The 18,288-nt window shown below is 44.0% G+C and overlaps 1 protein-coding gene across 18 annotated transcripts in view; it reads left to right on the top strand.

Moving 5' to 3' along the window:
- Window positions 1–18,288, top strand: part of CDH12 (cadherin 12) — a 987,186-nt gene that overhangs the window by 872,116 nt on the left and 96,782 nt on the right. For all 18 annotated transcript variants that reach the window (XM_053248987.1, XM_053248989.1, XM_053248990.1 and 15 more), the window contains one exon: window positions 15,688–15,807. In XM_053248987.1, the coding sequence (XP_053104962.1) occupies window positions 15,688–15,807 (120 nt within the window). The remainder of the gene's footprint in view (window positions 1–15,687; window positions 15,808–18,288) is intronic.

Below are 18,288 nucleotides of genomic sequence, written 5' to 3'. Positions count from 1 at the left end.
GCTGGCCAGAACAAATCGCCCAGATTTCAGATCTGAAAGATCTGAAGATTCAGACCTCCATTTTGTGGCAATCTCTCTTGCTGTCTCCATTTTCTGCTAGGATTTTTTTTTTAAAAATCCTGCCCTCCCAAGCTTCAGATTGGTGACTTACAGTGTGCAACAATTGGCTGGCGATTCCACCCCCCCCCCCGGTTCCAGATTGGTTCATTTCAGTTCAAACCTTGTGTTGCCAAGGGTGACTGACCCCACATTGGCTAGGGGGAGGGTCAAAGAATGGACAAGGGTGGGGGGAGCTCCTCCAGCTCTATCACTCTCAGCCATCCTAAGGTTTCCTGCTCCCTCAAACAGCTCCACTCTTTCTCCCTTGCTACCCCTTAGATTTGGAAGAGTCCCCCAGAACAACTGCATGATGCATCCTCTCTTACTTCCTTCAGATCGTTCTTTTTTCCAGGAAGCCTTTAGCCCAACAACTTTGTCCCTCTAACCTACTGTAACCAAGTATGTACCTCAGGGGGAAAAACTGCTCCATGTTTTATTCTATCTAGTAGTCTCTTGTGTTTTGTTGTTTGGAAGTTAGTCCAAGTAGGGATCCTGTACAGAGTGCGTGGGGGTGGAGTCAAAAGAAAAGGGAGAGAAAGGAGAAAGAGAAAATTGAGTTATTTCTGGAACAAAGTCTTAGTTAAATCCACATAAGATTGTTTTGTGTTTACGAGGCATGCAGATATAAACCCTTTTGGGATTTTGCCATAGAAGTTGTCTCAGTTCTTTGTATGGGGCATGCTTCTCTATGTACTGGCTTGGAGGTGGAGTCTCCATGTACTGTCTCCATGTACTGGCTTGGAGGTGGAGTCATGATTTGTTTGTCAGCTCCTTATTTGTTGCCTTGAATTCAAATTGAGAGGTTCTCCCTCTTTCTGTATACAAGACTGTTTATTGTTTGCTTAGCCTATGTTTAGTTAGTAATAAATCTCAAAATATTTTCCAGTTAAAGTTGGCTTCTTGTTCAATTACTTGTAGAGGATAAGTAATTACTCTGCAACAAAACTCCACTTTCCCAATGACAAATTTTAGACTATAAGCATCTCAGGACAAGGACCTGTTATGCTCTGTAAAGAGCCGTGTTTGGTGCTGTATAAAACAATGCAATTCTCGCTACCTTCATTAACCCTGACTTCACTGACCCTGATTTGTTGTCCTGAGAGGCAAGTACTCAGTTGGCTAACCAAATAGTGGCCAACTGCTGCACTCATTAACAGTGAGGTGAAGAACTCATCAGAGGTGATAACCTGATCCCACATACATTCTCAGATCTATAGTCTGCACTCTTGAAAAGCCATATGCACATAAAGGGGAGAAGCATGCAGGCAGCTGGTGGTGGTGGAACAGGCAATCACTCTTCCGTATAATACTTGCTTGCCTTTTCCCTGGTTGCAGTAAAAACCTCCAGAGCACCTCTGGCTGCACACACATTTGTCTGTCTACCGTTGTGACCACCATCTCCATTATCTCTCTTCCACGAAATACCACTTCCTTACACCTGCCATCTATCCATGCATGAACCCTATATTTTGTTTGCAGAGTACAAGAGTATAAAACATTATACACTGATCTCTGTGAGCCGGTTGTAGCTTTTGACACACACACACACACACACACACACACACACACACACACATCGTATCACAGATTTTATTGATATGTTGATATATTGTAAGTGAGATTTTACTGAAAATTCTAAACATCTTCTGGTTGCTTCTCTTTAGGAATGTTGGACCAAAATTTCAAATACAAGGATTGAAATTAAGAACATCTGTTACATTAGGAGCAGGGAGACCCGAGTTCCAATCCCCATTCAGCCATGATACTAGCTGGGTGACTCTGGGCCAGTCACTTCTCTCTCAGCCTAACCTACTTCACAGGGTTGTTGTGAGGAGAAACACAAGTATGTAGTACACCGCTCTGGGCTCCTTGGAGGAAGAGCGGGATATAAATGTAAATAATAAATAATAATAAATAAATAAAAATTAAACATGGCTAGGACTTTCTGGATAAAGAGACATCCTTTAAATGGAGTAATACCAAAACAAATATTTGCATATACTCCAACATTTCACAGAGCCGTTCAGGAGCAACACATTGACCTTCCTGCTTTTCAGCAAGTCCGATATCAAGCTGGGCTGTGCCTGCAAAAGTCTGCTGATGCTTCAAAGGAATTCATACTTGATTAGGGACTTGCAGGGTGGCTGGTTTAAGGATGTGCAAACAGGTTCAGTGTAGAATATGTTCGACATTGAACTGGTTTGATTCGACCGTTCCGGGTCAAACCGAAACATACCCCTATTTGGTTTGGCCCCGGACCAAACACCCCCTGACTGTTTAGGGGGTTCATGGGGGGCATGAAGGGAGGCTGGCAGGGGAGGGGGAACCTCCATGGACCCCCTGCTGCCTCCAACAACTCCCCCAAAGGGAGTGAGCTAAAAAAATTGGTTTGTTTTAATTTTAAAAATGTCCACTAACACCCCCCCGCACTGGGGGGAGTTTGAGGGGGTGCCGGACTGAACTGGCCCAGTCTGGTTCGGGTCCGGTCTGGACTCGAACTGAACCGGACCAGCCAGTTCCACGTACATCCCTAGTCTGGTTCAGTGAAGAGTAAAAGCCATCGATCCTCCCTGGACCTAAACACATACTCTTCCAATCTCTATATTCCACAGGTGGGCAGGAGCATTGTCTCTTTAAACTTCCTTTTTCTTCTAGGGGTGAGCAAAGGAGAAGTAGATGCAGCCACTTTACTTTTAAAAAGACTGGCTTTAGGATTTTTTCCTTCTCCCTTCTCTACATGCAGAGGCATGTAGTCTTTGGCAATGCACAAGGCCTTCTGGAATCATTATCTTTTGCAGGACTGTGAGCACTACAGCTGTCCTGAAAAAGAGTAGAATACTCTGAAAACTTGCACTTTTCCCAGTAAACATTCAGGGAGGAAGACTGCGGGGGCGGGGGGCGACCTGAGGCCCCCTTGGACCCTTTTAGGCCCCACAGACCTTGGAGGCCATGGACCGGGGTCCTAATGTTTGGGGATAACACCTCTCAATGGAGGCACATTGGAGACTTATTTGCATAACAAACACAGGGGCTATTCTCATGAGCAGCAAAAATCAGGCTAGGAGAGCCTAGCTCGATTTTTGCTGCTCATGTAAACCACGGTGGCATACAAGCGGCTAGCCCACTTCTGTAGCCCTCCCCAAGTCCAGGTTTGTGGAGTGAGCGCTCCGCAAACACGGGCTTCCCGATCATGAGTAGCTGTGCTGCAGCTACTCACGAGTAGACCCCTGGAGGGGAGACGAAAAGCCGCCTCCTGGCTCCGGGGGTCTCCCCAGTATGCCCTGCGTGCTCACTGATCGTGAGACCCGGCTCATAACCTTTTACATAACACAAACAACAGAGACTGTCCTTTGGGGAGTGATCTAGCTATCCACTTGCCAGACAGCTGGGCAGCCAACATTCTGAGAATTAGAAGCCAATTGATTCTCTATAAATGCCCCTGTGTGTTAATAGGCCCTGAGATGTGAGAGTGGCTAGTGGTTAGTTCCCCATCATCCACTAATCTCTGAAAGAACCTCCTGTATTCTTGGTTATGAGTTGGTGCGGAATTCTGACGCCAAAGCTGCAATATGTGTTTAAATAAATGAACTGATATCTACAGTTCCATCTCAGTGTTTCAGCTTTCATATATTGGGGCTTTTCAAACAAATTATTTGTATTTGATTTTTAAAAAAATAAAAACTAGTATTTTTAAAAATGCCCACGTTAGTATGAAAAATGAGGAACAGCCACAGATTGTAGCAATATGGTTTCAGTTGCGCAGAAAGTGTGTGGGGCTTCCCTGGGTGGAAATTACACAGTAGGGATATGTGAACCCCTCCACTGATAAATGTTGATAGTCCTTTACATGATTTTGGCTTAAATAGTAAGTTATTTGCTTGAGGAGAATGCCTTAAATTTCTCTTTGGTTGTAATATAGTAGGAGCCAACCAAAGCCTTTTCAGACTATTTCCTTCCCACATGATGTCAACCAAGGACCCTTTCGCAAAGGAACATATGAATGCCTGGGGACATGGCTACAGGCTATTTCAGCATGGGCATGCATGCCCAGAAGGTGAAATCCCACTGCCTACTCATGTATTCACTGTGTACACCAGAGGGACATTCTCTGAAAAAGACTCTAGAGTTTTGATTGATTGATTAAGTGCTGTCAAGTCAGTGTTGACTCTTAGCGACCACATAGATAGATTCTCTCCAGGATGATCTGTCTTCAACTTGGCCTTTAAGGTCTCTCAGTGGTGCATTCATTGCTGCCATAATCAAGTCCACCCATCTTCCTGCTGACTGTCCTCTTCTTCTCTTTCCTTCAACTTTTCCCAGTATTATGGACTTCTCAAGGGAGCTGGGTTTTTGCATAATGTGTCCAAAGGATGCTAGTTTGAGCCTGGTCATTTGTGCCTCGAGTGAAAATCCTGGATTGATTTGTTCTATGATCCATTTGTTTGTTTTCCTGGCTGTCCATGGTATCCTCAAAAGTCTCCTCCAGCACCAAAGTTCAGAAGTGTCAATACCTTTTCTATCTTGCTTCTTCAAAGTCCAGCTTTCGCATCCATAGAGTGTCATGGGAAAAACCATTGTTCAAACTATTCTAATCTTTGTAGGTATAGATATGTCACAGAATCTAAATATCCTTTCCAAGGCCTTCATTGCAACCCTACCAAGTTCTAGTCTGTGGCGTATTTCTTGACTGCTGGATCCTTTACTGTTGATGGTCGATCCTAAAAGGCAAAAGCTATCCACCACTTCAGTGTCTTCATTATCAATTCTGAGGCTGGTTGCTGTACCTGTTGTCATTAGTTTGGTCTTCTTTACATTTAGTCCTAGTCCCATTTTTCACTGTGCTCCTTGACTTTCATTACAAGAGCTTGCAGATCATCCGCATTCTCTGCTATCAGAGTGGTGTCATCAGTGAAGCACAGGTTATTTATGTTTCTTCCTCTTACTTTAAAACCACGCTCATCTTCTTCCAGTCCAGCTTCTCTCAGTATATGTTCAGCATAAAAGTTGAATAAATAAGGAATAAGTAAACAGCCTTGCCTTACTCCTTTGTCAATCTGGAACCAGTCTGTTTCACCATGTTGTATCTGGACTGTGGCTTCCTGTCCTGTGTATAGGTTTCTCATGAGAACAATGAGATGTTCTGGGATGCCCATTTTCCTAAGGATATTCCACAACTTGACATGGTCAACACAATCATAGGCTTTTCTGTAGTCTTACTGACTTAAAAAAGAAATGTCCTCCTGAGAAATGTCTCCAGTATCATTAGAATGCTTTTGCCTCCCCCTGAAATTCCTAAATGTTTTGCTTCTGGAGAAACCCCCCCACCCCACCCCTGCAACATTTGCTTCAAATGTCCTCTTTAGGCTAAATTTCTATGAGAAAGCGTTTTGTGCATATGATAGCGGAGCATGCTCTCACCAGCAGCCACTAGACCCATTTGAGGGATCACTCTACCTACGTTGTCTGTCTCATTGGGGATTGAATGCCATTTACATTCCACCTCTGTTTCCCCCTGACCTGTGTTAAACCTGTGGCAAAGCAACTGCTGAGTCTTGTAATTTCTTGGACATTTGCAGTTCTGATCTGCAAGAAATGCAGAACGTTGGGAATTTTGCATATTGGAGTGGCAATCATGACTTTTTGGCAAGCCACCCCCCCCCCCAAGCTCTCGTGTCATGTCCGACATTTTGGGGCCATTTGTTACACAACACAGAAATCTCTTTATCACACACCTGCCGTTTTGAAGGCAATATGGGTAGTTCAGGAACGTGCATTGGTATGCAAATGGGTTTTCCGACTGTTTCATGCGCCTGTCCTCTTGTTATGCCTGGCATTTGGATGATGGCACTGATTTTGAAAGGCAAGCAGCTGATGGTTATGAATGCAGCACGTGCTGAATGGCATTACGGCTGTCTAGCTGCATTAATGTTTGAATCCCAGGCATTGGTCTATTTCTGTTCCCACCCTTCAATCCAAGCGTGACAGTCTCCCACCCTCTGTGATTTTCTGCTTAGAAGCATTTTCGGATGTTTTGAAGCTAACACATTTGCGGGGAGAGAAGAATTTACAAAGAGGCTCCTCAAGGCTCATTTGACTGAAGGCCCAAGTATAGGTCTCTTAAGGTTGTCTTTAAATCAGATGCATAACTGGACTGGGGTGACATAGCAGTTATCTGGTTTTTACTGCTCCATCTAGAATGGATGTAAACCAGCAGACCCAAACTGCAGCACAGCAGAAGTCCAACAGGAAAAAAAAGCAGCTGCCACCAATGCAGTGCCAAGAAAGACATATCAAAAGGTCAGAGTATAAAAGTCACAAATGTTTGATGTAGAAATCTCAGTTAAAATTCCAAATTGTATTCCCCAGGTATTAACCTTGCTGTACTATAACATCACAAGGCAGAGCTCAGGATAACAATTGCACCACACAATCTGCCAAATATTTTATCGCACCTCTGGCCTTGAGGTGTGATAAAAACTCCCACCTAGCAAGATGACACAAGATGACTATGCTATCCTTTATAAGATTGCTCACTTTTGGGTTGTTAATAGTTGATATGAATTGTAGGTGGAGTTTTTTATGTTTCTGTTGTATTTAGAATGGGAAATACTAGCACGGGGCTTGTACTGTATCTGTGGGATGAAGCCAAATTATACATTCTATAAAACTGGGTATTAGAATTCCTCTTGGGATGTGGATTTCAGACTAAAGTTAGCATAGAATTCTTGAAAATGGAAATTCAAATGTGAGTGGGAAACATCTGAGAAGTGTCAAAGAAAGCCAAATGAGTTTCAAGAAGACAAATGAAAATATTCAGGGGGGTTCTGCGCATCCCTAGAGATGACACCCGCATTTCTCGCAGAGTGAAATTCAATGCAAATTTCATGGTTCCTCCTAAGGTCAGCTAACTGAGACATTTCGAGGGAAGCCAAATGATTTTCTGTAAGACAAGTGAAATTTCTGGGGGAGAGGTCACATCCCTTCTCCAGAATGTAGATGGTGGGTCATCTTTCATTCCCATTAATCAAGGAAATCATGTGTGTAGAAACGCATCACATCAGGGGGAAATGTTCTAGACTAACTGTGATGTGATGAGTCTTCTCTGTGAAAGGAGGTTAGTGAGTTGTTGTTGTTGTTTTAACAACGGAGAAGCAATTAAAAATGACATCCCTCAGCAGCAGTCAACAGTAGCATAGTTAACTCTACCAACACAGTAGGGATGTGCAAATTGATTTGGGTACAAATTGATTTGTATCTGAATCTAGCTGATTTGGAGACAAAACAAATCACCGATGTGGTTAATTGGTTAGATTCGGGTAAAAACCAAATCACGGCTGATTCTATTCGAATCGATTCTAGATTTGGATCCCTCCTTTTAATTCCCCCAGATTCCCAGCTTTCATTTTTTAAAAAAAGCTAAGCTCTAGTCCTTGTAGAAGTGGAATTATGGAGCAAAATGTGTGGTCACTATTTTTCAAGTGTTTGGATTCTTTGGTGTATAATAACTTTCCCTCAATGAATCCCTATGAGGATTCATTACACAACTTCGTTTCTTCTATTCACTTCAACTGTCTTTTCGACAGTGCCAGCTGTCAACTGCCATGTGCCAACTACACCCCACTCCCACCCACAAGGCAGTGGGGTACTACTCAGTTTATGTTCTAGGATTTTTTTTTCAAGTGTTTAGGCTCTTAGGTGTCTAACAACCTTTCCTCATAATGAATCCTTATGGGGATTCATTACACACCAAAGAGTCTAAACACCTCAAAAATTCATAAAATATAAACTGAGTGCCCAGTGGCTTGTGGCGTAGTTGGAACATGGGATGCCACTAATTCCCCACCCCCACCTGCAGAGCAGTGGCGTCAAAATGAGCAGAATAAATAAAGGTGTGTAATGAAGACACCAAAGAGTTTAAACACTTAAAATACACCTTAAAAATAAATGGAGTACCCTAGTGTGTGGGGCAGGGGGGAGGGTGTATTTGACACATGGCAGTTGACAGTTAGCACTGTCCAGTGATAGTAAAAATGAACAGAAGAAACAAAGACATATAATGAATTCTCATAGGGATTCATTATGAGGAAACATTATTACACATCAAAGAGTCGAAACATTTCAATATTCCTAAAAATTAAAATGAGTTCCCCACTGCCTTGCAGGTGGGTGGTGGGTGGGGTGTAGTTGGCAAATGGCAGTTGACATTTGGCACTGTCCAGTGACAGTCAAAATGAACAGAATAAATGAAAGTGTGCTATGAATCCTCATAGGGATTCATTATGAAGAAAAATTATTATACACCAAAGAATCCAAACACTTGAAAAATAATGACTGCACATTTTGCTCCATAACTCCACTTCTACAAGGGCTAGAGCTTAGCTTTTTTTAATTAAAAAAAAATGAAAGCTGGTGATCTGTTTTGGGTTAGGATATGGCAACTTCGAATCTGCATTGTATCCTATGGTGGAAATGTTCAAAATAAGTAGAAACTAAAAAAACCCATTAAATATCAACCAAGTGTCCCACTGCCTTGAAATTTGGGTGGTAGGTGGGACCCACAGGGACCTACCCACCACCCAAAGTTGGTGCCTCTAGGACCTTGTTAAGTGGTCTTAAGTGAATAAGGCTTTAATCCAAATCCAATCAAAGCAAATACAAATCAAATTGAGGTGATTTGGTGGGGGTAGATTTAGATACAAAACAAATCAGGGGTGATTTGTTTGGAGCACAAATCAAATTTAAAAAATCGATTTGTGCACATCCCTACAACGCAGGCTTCTGACACCGTGTTCTCTTGCATGTGCAGACCAGCCCTTAGTTGCAACTAGAATTGGATTGGCACATAATTCATACACTACTTAGCAGGGAAGAGTCAGAGTGGGTGGAATTGAGTGGCAATGTACATATTCCTGCATTAGGATGTTATATGCCAGCACATCTTCTGTTGCTAATATTCAGTCAGTTCTGTTTTAGGTCTGTAACACTCAAACAACAAGTTATATATTTGTTTATTTTAATATATTTTTGCATCACCCCAAACATCCGTCTCTGGGCTGTTTACAGCAACATAAATAAAATAAAACAGAATTAAAACCTTAAAACAATTTAAAACCACAAGTCTAGTTAAAAAGCTTAGGTGAATAAATGTGTCCTTAGAGACTTTTTAAAAGTTGTCAGAGATGGGAAGACTCTTATTTCAGCAGGGATCACATTCCAGGGTCTTGGGTTAGCAACTGAGGAGGCCCATCTCTGTGTAGCCACTAGGTGAGCTGGTGGCAACTACAGATGGACCTCTTCAGATAATCCTTGTATTTTGCCTGGAAACTTATTGGGAGCCAGTGTAGCTCTTTTAATATCGGAGTAGTATGGTATCTCTGAGATGAACCAGAGACCATTCAACTCCACATTCTGTACCAACTGTGGTTTCTGGACTACATAAAAAGGCATCCCCACATAGAGCACATTGTAATAGTCAAGTCTGGAAGCTACCAGCATATGTGCCACTGTTCTGAGGTCATTTATCTCAAGAAACGGATGCAGCTGGCATATCAGCTGAATCAGATAGAAAGCACCTCTTGCCACTGCCACAACCTGATACACCAGGGAAAGGTATGGATCTAAAAGCACCCCAGACTGCGTATCTGTTCCTTCTAGGGAAGTGTGACCCCATCCAGAACCAGCAGATCAAAACTGTCTCTTGAGTTCTGACCCAATTACAATAAGTACCTCTGTCTTATTTGGATTAAGTCTCAGTTTGTTATCCCTCATAAATTATTTGTTTTTCTTTCTTAAACCTTTTGTCTTCCAAGCATATTTCAGTCACACAAACTGACACTGAGGTTGTACACACAGCCTCTTTTCTCAAAGCTGGGGAGGCACGAGGGCGGTGAGGCAAGATTGCTCCAGTTTTCCCCCATACAATCATGGCGAAAGCCCTTCTTGTCATGCCATGCTTGCAGATGAGCACTGCTGAGGTGAGCAATGCGGTAACAGGGAGGCTGGGGAAAGGACGCCTGGCCTCCAGAAAGCCCACAATGCACTGTGCTGCTCTCATGGTGCATTGAAGGATTTTTAGAGGCCAGGGTGTTCCTTCCCCCAGTCTCTATGGTGACTCAGGCTTCCGAACAGGGCTGCAGGCAGTCCGTGCTGCCAGACGACCAGGGATTGAAGTAAGAGGGCATGTGTGCATACCCTCTTACTTCATTAAAAGCCTGGCGGGGATCTCTGGGCTACCCAGCAAGGCATCTCTGGTATTGTCCTTGATCCCAGTGCTTCACATGAACAGGCCTACCCAGTTAGGGCTGTGCAAGCCTGGGTAAGGCAGCTCGTGTGAACAGTGTTAGTGTGGATTTGAAAATGCAAGACAAACAGTCAGTGTTAGAAAAAGTCCATTGTTATCCAAGCTCTCGTGCAGTTATTATTTGCTAATTGGGCCTTGTGCTTCTTGCCTGCCACAATCTTGTTGGAAAGTTGCTCTACCTCTGCTAGTCTTTTATGAGCATTTTAGGTCTAGTGCACTAGCTGCTATTTTAAGCAATCTTGTTCTCTCCAAGACATACAGTTGTGTAATGTAAACATTTGAAAGTCTAGGAAACTGTGTCCATTTCCAGATACACATCTAAATACATAAATAATATTCAACATTATTATGCATTAAGATTAAGAAAAAAACCAAATGTGGACTATTTATAAATATGTAAATAATTTACATTATAAAGAACTTCAGAAAATCATATGCATCTATGCAAATGGGGGCTAAAGATTTCTTTAATGAAATAATTTTCAGGATCCGCCCCCCCCCCCCGCATTTTTTAAAACAGGTTTGGTTGGAAGATTACAAAACAAGTGTGTGTACACACACACACACACACACACACACACACACACACACACACTCCAAAAACATTTCCTGCAAATAAGACCTTAGTTTTTACATAGCAACCATGGAAAAGAAGAAGGGGGGAAAGAAGCCATAATGATTTGTGATGCACTGGAGCTATTACAGAGTAGCATGTCTGGCAGGGAAATAATGAGATGACTGCTAGAAAGCAATTCAGTCCTGATTTACCCTTCACACTATCTAGGTCAGGAATACAGTACTAAATTTCCTTTTAATTTTTACCTGTTGAATGGTGTGACCCATCTTCTAGTGAGGAGAGTGTGTGCGCGCACACGCACACATGTATGTAAATAATAGAACTTTAGATTTGAAGGGGACCTTGCAGACCTTCTAGTCCATCCATAAAATCATAGAATTTTAGAACTGGAAGGAGTCTTGGAGATCATCTTGCTCAGTGCAAGATGCTGCTGCTGCATATCTGATAGAAGGCTGCCAAGCCTGTTTGAAAACCTCCAGCGAACCTCCACCACTGCATGAAGCAGACCATGCTACTGTCAAACAGCTCTTACAGTTCGTATATTTTTCCTGATGTCTATCTAAATCTACTTCTTTGTCATTTCAGCCCATTTGTTTTAGTGCTGCCCTTAAGGGCAACAGAGATCAGGGGTCCAAACCAAGGGAAAGCTTGAGGAGCAGCCAGTAGGCAAAACTGGTGCCTGGACCACCCTTGCTGTGAGCCCACCCCCACCATGACCCCCCCCGTGAGGCCCCCCTGCATTTGGGGGGGGGCTTCCTTCCACCCCACCCACCGCTGCCACCCTGCACTGAACAACGGTTATCTTACTTTAGTTACTTTACTTTAGCCGCCAATATGTGGGGTGGGGTGGGTGAGGGGTGAGCCAAGCAGGCCTCTCCCACCCTGTGACAGCGGCAGCAGTCACTGGAGTGGCCGCTAGGCCTCCCTGTCCTTGCAAACTGCAAGGCGCTCCTTTCTGTGCTGGCACAGTGCAACACCTCACAATTTGCAAGGACAGGCAGGCCCAGCGGCTGCTCTGGCCACTGCTGCCACTGCCACAGGGTGGGGGGAGGCCTGCTTGGATCACACACACACACCCCACACTTTAGTGACTAAAAGTAAAGTAACTAAAGTAAGATAGCCATGGTTCAGTATGGCGGGTTGGGTGAGGGGTGGTTGCAGGAGCCCCCACCCAGACTCCCTGGTCCATTGGATGCCCCCTCGGACCTTGGAGGCCACAGGCCAGGTCCCCAAGGTCCAGGGTTTAGAGCGCTTCCGGGAGCAACTCATGACTTGACATTTTTGAGGGAACATTTTAGATGTTTAGGAGGGAACATCTTCTTCTTCTTCTGTGTGACAGCCCTCCAGATATTTGAAGACCACTGTCATATCCCCCCTTAATCTTATCATCTTCTGGATAAATATACCCAACTTCTTTAACCTCTAGATAGTGACAGCTTTGTCTTCTTGTATCTGTTCTAGATATTGTAGGTGGCCTAGGGTTGCCACCTAAACCTCTGGAAGGTTCCTACTACTAGAGTATAATTTCAGAGCATACTTAGTGGTTCCTGCTTGGACAGAAACTCTGAGAAATTTTGAGGGACCCTTAAAGAATCTGGGTAATCTTACCTAATACTAGGTGATAGATTCAGTGCTAACGCACAATTGTGATTAGTTTTTGAATTTGAGGGAGTTCATATTTTGAAGCCCAGCAGAATCAACACAACTAGATGCCAACAGATCTAAAGGACTGGAATGGTAACCAAATCTGAGTTTTGGTTAGAAATTCGAAACCTTGAATGGTGTGAATAGTAAAATATTTCAGATTTTGCATGCTTGTGAAAAATAATTTCAGCACTCGACTGGAGTCTGCAGAAAACAGGACTCTTTATTCCTCCAGCCTTCCCATCTCTTCTCCCACCCCTGCCCCCCCAATATGTATAGTGCATATGTAATAAACAAAATCCTGATGCACCATCTTCTTTATTTTTTTAAAAAAGGGGGAATGGTTGCTTTCCTTTGGTGAAGATTGTTACTGCTGACAGCTGAAGAGAGAGAGAGAGAGAGAAATATAGGGCAATCTCAGCAATGTGTAGCAGGAGAGGAGGGTGTCTCTTTGTTGCAAGTATCTGAGATACTGATGGAGCCAGCTAGTTCATGTAATTATTACTGGGGACAGCAGGCCCAAATGCAGCAGGCTAGAAAAAGCATCCTCTCTAGGTCAAATATTTCTTCCTCACATTACTTATGGAGGAGTCAGCTTCAGGAGTATATCTTCACAACACATTGCGGGTCATTCCCCCCTCCCCCCCATAAAAGATAAGCCCCACAAGGGCAGTGTCAGCATCTCTTTTTACAGATGCTCCATATACTTTCACAGTCATAAGGCTTTGCTAAAACTGCAAATGGCAGGTCAGGAAAATGCATTCAGAGTCTAGGGGCTTCCTGATCTGAATGGCAATATAGTGGATGCTAAATCTGTTTTGCCGTTCTTTAAAGAAAAAGCAGGAGGTGGGGAAGAGAGGGAGGGTGAAAAAGATGGCAAGGCAGGAGGCAGCAAGGTGGATGTTGATTGATTTTGCTGGAATACAGAAATAAGGATGGATGTTCTTTTTAGGTGACAGGCTGCTACATTTGGCAATATTAACATTGCAAGTGTTACATTTTTATAGCAGCTTTATGAAAAAAAAAAATCTTAAGATTTGAAGAGGGAAGCTGATATAGAGGAGTTCTGATCTTTCTTTAAATAAATAAATAAATCCAGAGTCCCTACAGTATGGCACAGCTAGGAAACGTCAGAAATGCACATATGCTCTATGTTGCAGAGAATGAGCATCTTCCATTACAATGCACCCATGGGTGCCTGGGGGGGGGAGGCAAGAGGGAGCAGATGCCCCCTCCAGATTAAGCCAGTTCCCACTTAATTCATTGGGGTGGGGGAGCCAAGGCACTCCCTTGTCCACTTCCATACCCAGCCTGCGAAAGAAGCACATTCCAGCAGAGAATGTGATGTGTCCAGCTGGTATTCAGTTCAAGTACTGGCTGACTGGGGGCTTTGTTCCTTGCCTCACTCCCAGTGAGGCAGAGAAAGAATCCCCTAGCCAGTCAGGACTTGAACAAAGTTCTGTCTGAGGAGGATTGACAGAAGGGTTGAGCAGGCCGCCTTCTAGGTAGTGGCCACGATCCCATGCATCTGTGTCAGGCTCAGGGTGTAGGGATGTGCATGAACCTATTCGGAGGCCCTTTTACAGGTCTCCGAACAGGTTCAAATGACCAGTGGGAGTGTGGCATCAGGGAGTGTGGCCAGTATTGGGTAAGAGGCCACTCATCTCCTCTCCTGTTTCTCCCCAGCCAGTGCTGGCTGGGAAGCTTCTTTCATGGCAGAGAAAGAAGCTTCCTAGCTATCCTTTGAATGAATTGCTGATTTCACGCCCTCTGCATCTGGTGTTGATGCGAGGTCATGGTCAGGGCATGAGCTGACATGTTCACCTATTTGCAGTGGGGTGGGGACTGCCAGGGTGACCTGTCCTCAAGCGGCTCATGAGTTTTCTCTGCCCCTGTGAGGCATACTGCCAGGAAGAGAGGTGTAGGATTGCTGGCTTTGACCCCCCTGAAAAAAGTCCTGCAGATGCCCATGGCTGCACCCGTAGTACTTTAAGGATGTGCTGAATGGTGGGAGTCGCCTCCATCTGTAAATAATATGGTGTCACTGGGAGGTTTTAAAAAATTATTTATGTGTTTAATATATTTATATACTGCCCAAAACCAGCGTCACCCCAAAACAATACAAATTAAGCAAAATTATTGCTTAGGAACATAGGAAGCTGCCATATACTGAATCAGACCATTGGTCTAGCTCAGTATTGTTTTCACAGACTGGCAGTGGCTTCTCCAAGGTTGCAGGCAGGAATCTCTCTCAGCCCAATCTTGGAGAAGCCAGGGAGGGAACTTGAAACCTTCTGCTCTTCTCAGAGCAGCTTCATCCCCTGAGGGGAATATCTTGCACTTCTCATCACACTTCTAGTCTCCTATTCATATGCAACCAGGGCGGACTCTGCTTAGCTAAGGGGACAAGTCATGTTTGCTACCACAAGACCAGCTTTCCTCTCTGCTTATTTGTTGGATTAAGAGTAGGAGATTTGGGTTTAAAATCCCAGCTCAGTCACAAAGATTTCCAAGTGGCCATGGGCCAGTCACTTTCTCTTCACCTGACGTTCCTCACAGGGTTGTTGTGAGGATAAAATATGAGGAGAAACTATATTCCACTCTAAGCTCCTTGGAGGAAGTAGGAGCCTCAGGGGGGAGCATTAATGACTCCGACCAAAGCTCCTGGGATTCATAGCAGCTTTGTGGGGGCACATTTTCACACACCATGGTCCCAATCATAATTGAGACTCCACAGCCATTAAAGGGGAAAATGCAAGCAAAAAAGCATTCATTGAGCATCATGTCTGCCTTGACCCACAAATCCCATCAGCAGTGTAAAAGAATGAGAGGGAGACAAGGAGGATCGGTTGACTAACTTTGATCCATTGATATGTTATACTTTCTGTGTTAACTGCTTTGAGTTTGTCAGTCCCAAAAGAGAGTGACAAAATATAAATATAACCAACAAATACTTTTGCATCCAAACAGCTGAATCCACAGACATTAGAGAAGCAAAACCATACTGTATCTTCTCTTCTACATTACACTCTGTTGTTTATGTGGATTTTTCTTCTTCTCCTCCTAGGGGCATATGTGCTGCAGGTCAAAGCAACAGATGCTGACGACCCAACATATGGAAACAGTGCCAGAGTGGTTTACAGTATTCTTCAGGGACAGCCATATTTCTCCATTGATCCCAAGACAGGTAATGCACATTTTGTCAGTGAGAATGTGATTGCTCCTTCCCTTTCAGAAACCAAACTGATTAGATGCCCACCTGGCCAGTCTTTATCTGATCAGAGGAGGAGGAAAAGCAGCACTATTGAGGCAATTTTTAGATGTGGAGAAGAGCAAGATTTCCCCTCAATGAATCTGTCTCATCCAGGGGTTCTCAGACCTGAGTAGTTGTGCATATGTGTATCTATTTCTGAAAGAGCTGGGAATGTTATAATCTTCAGAGGTTTTATTTTTTATTTATTTGTTTGTTTTTACATTTATATTCCGCTCTTTCTCCGAGGAGCTCAGAGCAGTGCACATGATTATCCTCACAACAACCCTGTGAGGTAGGTTAGGCTGAGAGATATGTGATTGGCCCAGAGTCACCCAGTGAGTTTCATGGCTGAATGGTGATTCGAATTTGGCTCTTCCCAGTTGTAGTCAAACATTCCAACCACTATGAGCACCTGTGGGTAAGAGGGAGACTTGGGGCAGATGGGGTAAACCAGCAGACTTGGGGTAAACTGCAGATATGTAGGTTTCACAGAGACCTGAAGGAAAAAAGCCTAAAGGGGGGCAGCCCCCCACCCCAGTGCCCCAATATCACTCAATGAAGAGGAATGTCTGAGGCAGTTAACAGACAATCAGATGGGCAGAATTAAGAATTAATGAGGAGCAGGGGAAGGAGGGCGTGGACAAAAAGAGCAGAAGAATTCTCAGCTTGAAGAATACTCCCTCAGGACATTCACAACTCCTTCTGCTTCTGAGGGGGAATGGTGGGGTACCTAAAATTTTCACCATGCTCAGCACAGGATCAGGTAACACATGCACACCAGGGATATACTGCAACATTTATTTTGTGTGTGATATTGTTGATATTGTTCTACTTGGACTTTCAAAAAGCTTTTGATACATTTCCTCAACAAAGGCTCTTCAGTAAACTTAGCAGTTGTGGGATAAGAGGACAGGCTCTTGTATAGATTGCTAGCTAGTTAAGAATAGGAAGCATAGAGTAGGAATACATTTACTTTGTTTTAAAAATGTAGAGAGGTAAGAGTAGGGTACCCCAATGAGCTGTACTGAGACCGGTGCTCTTTAACTTGTTCATAAATGATCTAGAGTGAGAGGTAAATATGGAGGTGGTTGCATTTGCAGATGATACAAATCTGTTCAGGGTGGTAAAAACACAAATGCTCCCAAAACATCTCTCCAGATGGGGTGAATGGGCAATATTCATGCCATGGACGAAATAGCAGATGTGGTTCAATGTAAATAAATGTAAAGTGATCCACAATGGAGTGGGGGAAAGTCCCAGCTTCACATGCACACTGATTGGGGTCTGAGCAGTCAGTATGGCTGTTCCCATGAGCAGCCTAACCCAGGCTAGGGCAGCCTGGGCTCAGCCTAGGTGCAGAGCTGGGATCCACACAGATCCCAGCGCTGCCTGCCTGCCTAACCCCATTGTGAAGCCCTGCCTTTAGCCAATGTTAAGGGCATGAACATGCCCTTAATCCCGGTGCTGGGATAATGTGTGTGCTCGGGCTGCACTGGGGGATACCCGTCTCAGTATCACGTGGCTGCATTGGTGCATACCCACTACACCACACTCATCAAGCAGTGCATTGTGGGATATCCGGAGGCCGGGACACGTGGGATATCCAGAGTATATTCAGAGGCCGGGATGCTTACAGCAGCATGGCTCATGTGCTGAAGATGAGGAGTACGATGGTCTGGGGGGAAAGAAGGTTGAACCCTATGTTCCCTCCCACCCACCTTCTCCACCCCAGTATTGTTGTGAGAACAACCTTAGTAACTAACTAGGAAAGATATTTTGTGCTTGTTCCCCACTTGAACCACATTGGCAGGTTCATACGACACGGGAGTAATGGCTTGTGCCAGGTGCATGCCCTTGCCAGGAACCAGCAGTTCCATTCCACTTTGTTGCTGCTGTGATGTCTGAACCTGTTAAGTGTAATGTTAAGCTCTTGGTGGGCTTGCCTCTGCTGCCAGAGTGGGGTACAGGATTTGGTTAAGCCTCTTCTCATCCCACTTATGACCTATCCACGTTGCTGCCCTGTTTTTGGCCCGGCACCAGGGGATTGGCACCAACATCTGCATAACATGCTGGCATAGTGGGAATGACAGACGTATTTAATTAATAATAATTAATAAGAAGAAGAAGAATTAATATTTTACATTTATATCCCGCTCTTCCTCCAAGGAGCCCAGAGCAGTGTACTACATACTTAATTTTTTCCTCACAACAACCCTGTGAAGTAGGTTGGTTATTTCTCCATTTCCAGCAGCTAAGGGGGCTACACCAAATCCAAAGCTGCTCATACTGGCATAGGTGGAACTTTGGTTGTACTTTTAATTTGAAATAAATAACTGGTTTTTTTAAAAAAAAAGAATATCAGTGTTCAGTGAGAAACTTGCTTCTTTTCTGCAGCTGTTTGCTTTTTGGCAGGTG

Source organism: Hemicordylus capensis, chromosome 4 (genome assembly GCF_027244095.1).
Source record: "Hemicordylus capensis ecotype Gifberg chromosome 4, rHemCap1.1.pri, whole genome shotgun sequence".
NCBI classification, from domain to species: domain Eukaryota; kingdom Metazoa; phylum Chordata; class Lepidosauria; order Squamata; family Cordylidae; genus Hemicordylus; species Hemicordylus capensis.
Note: the sequence above shows the minus strand (reverse complement) of the source record. Positions and strands in the feature narration are given on the sequence as shown.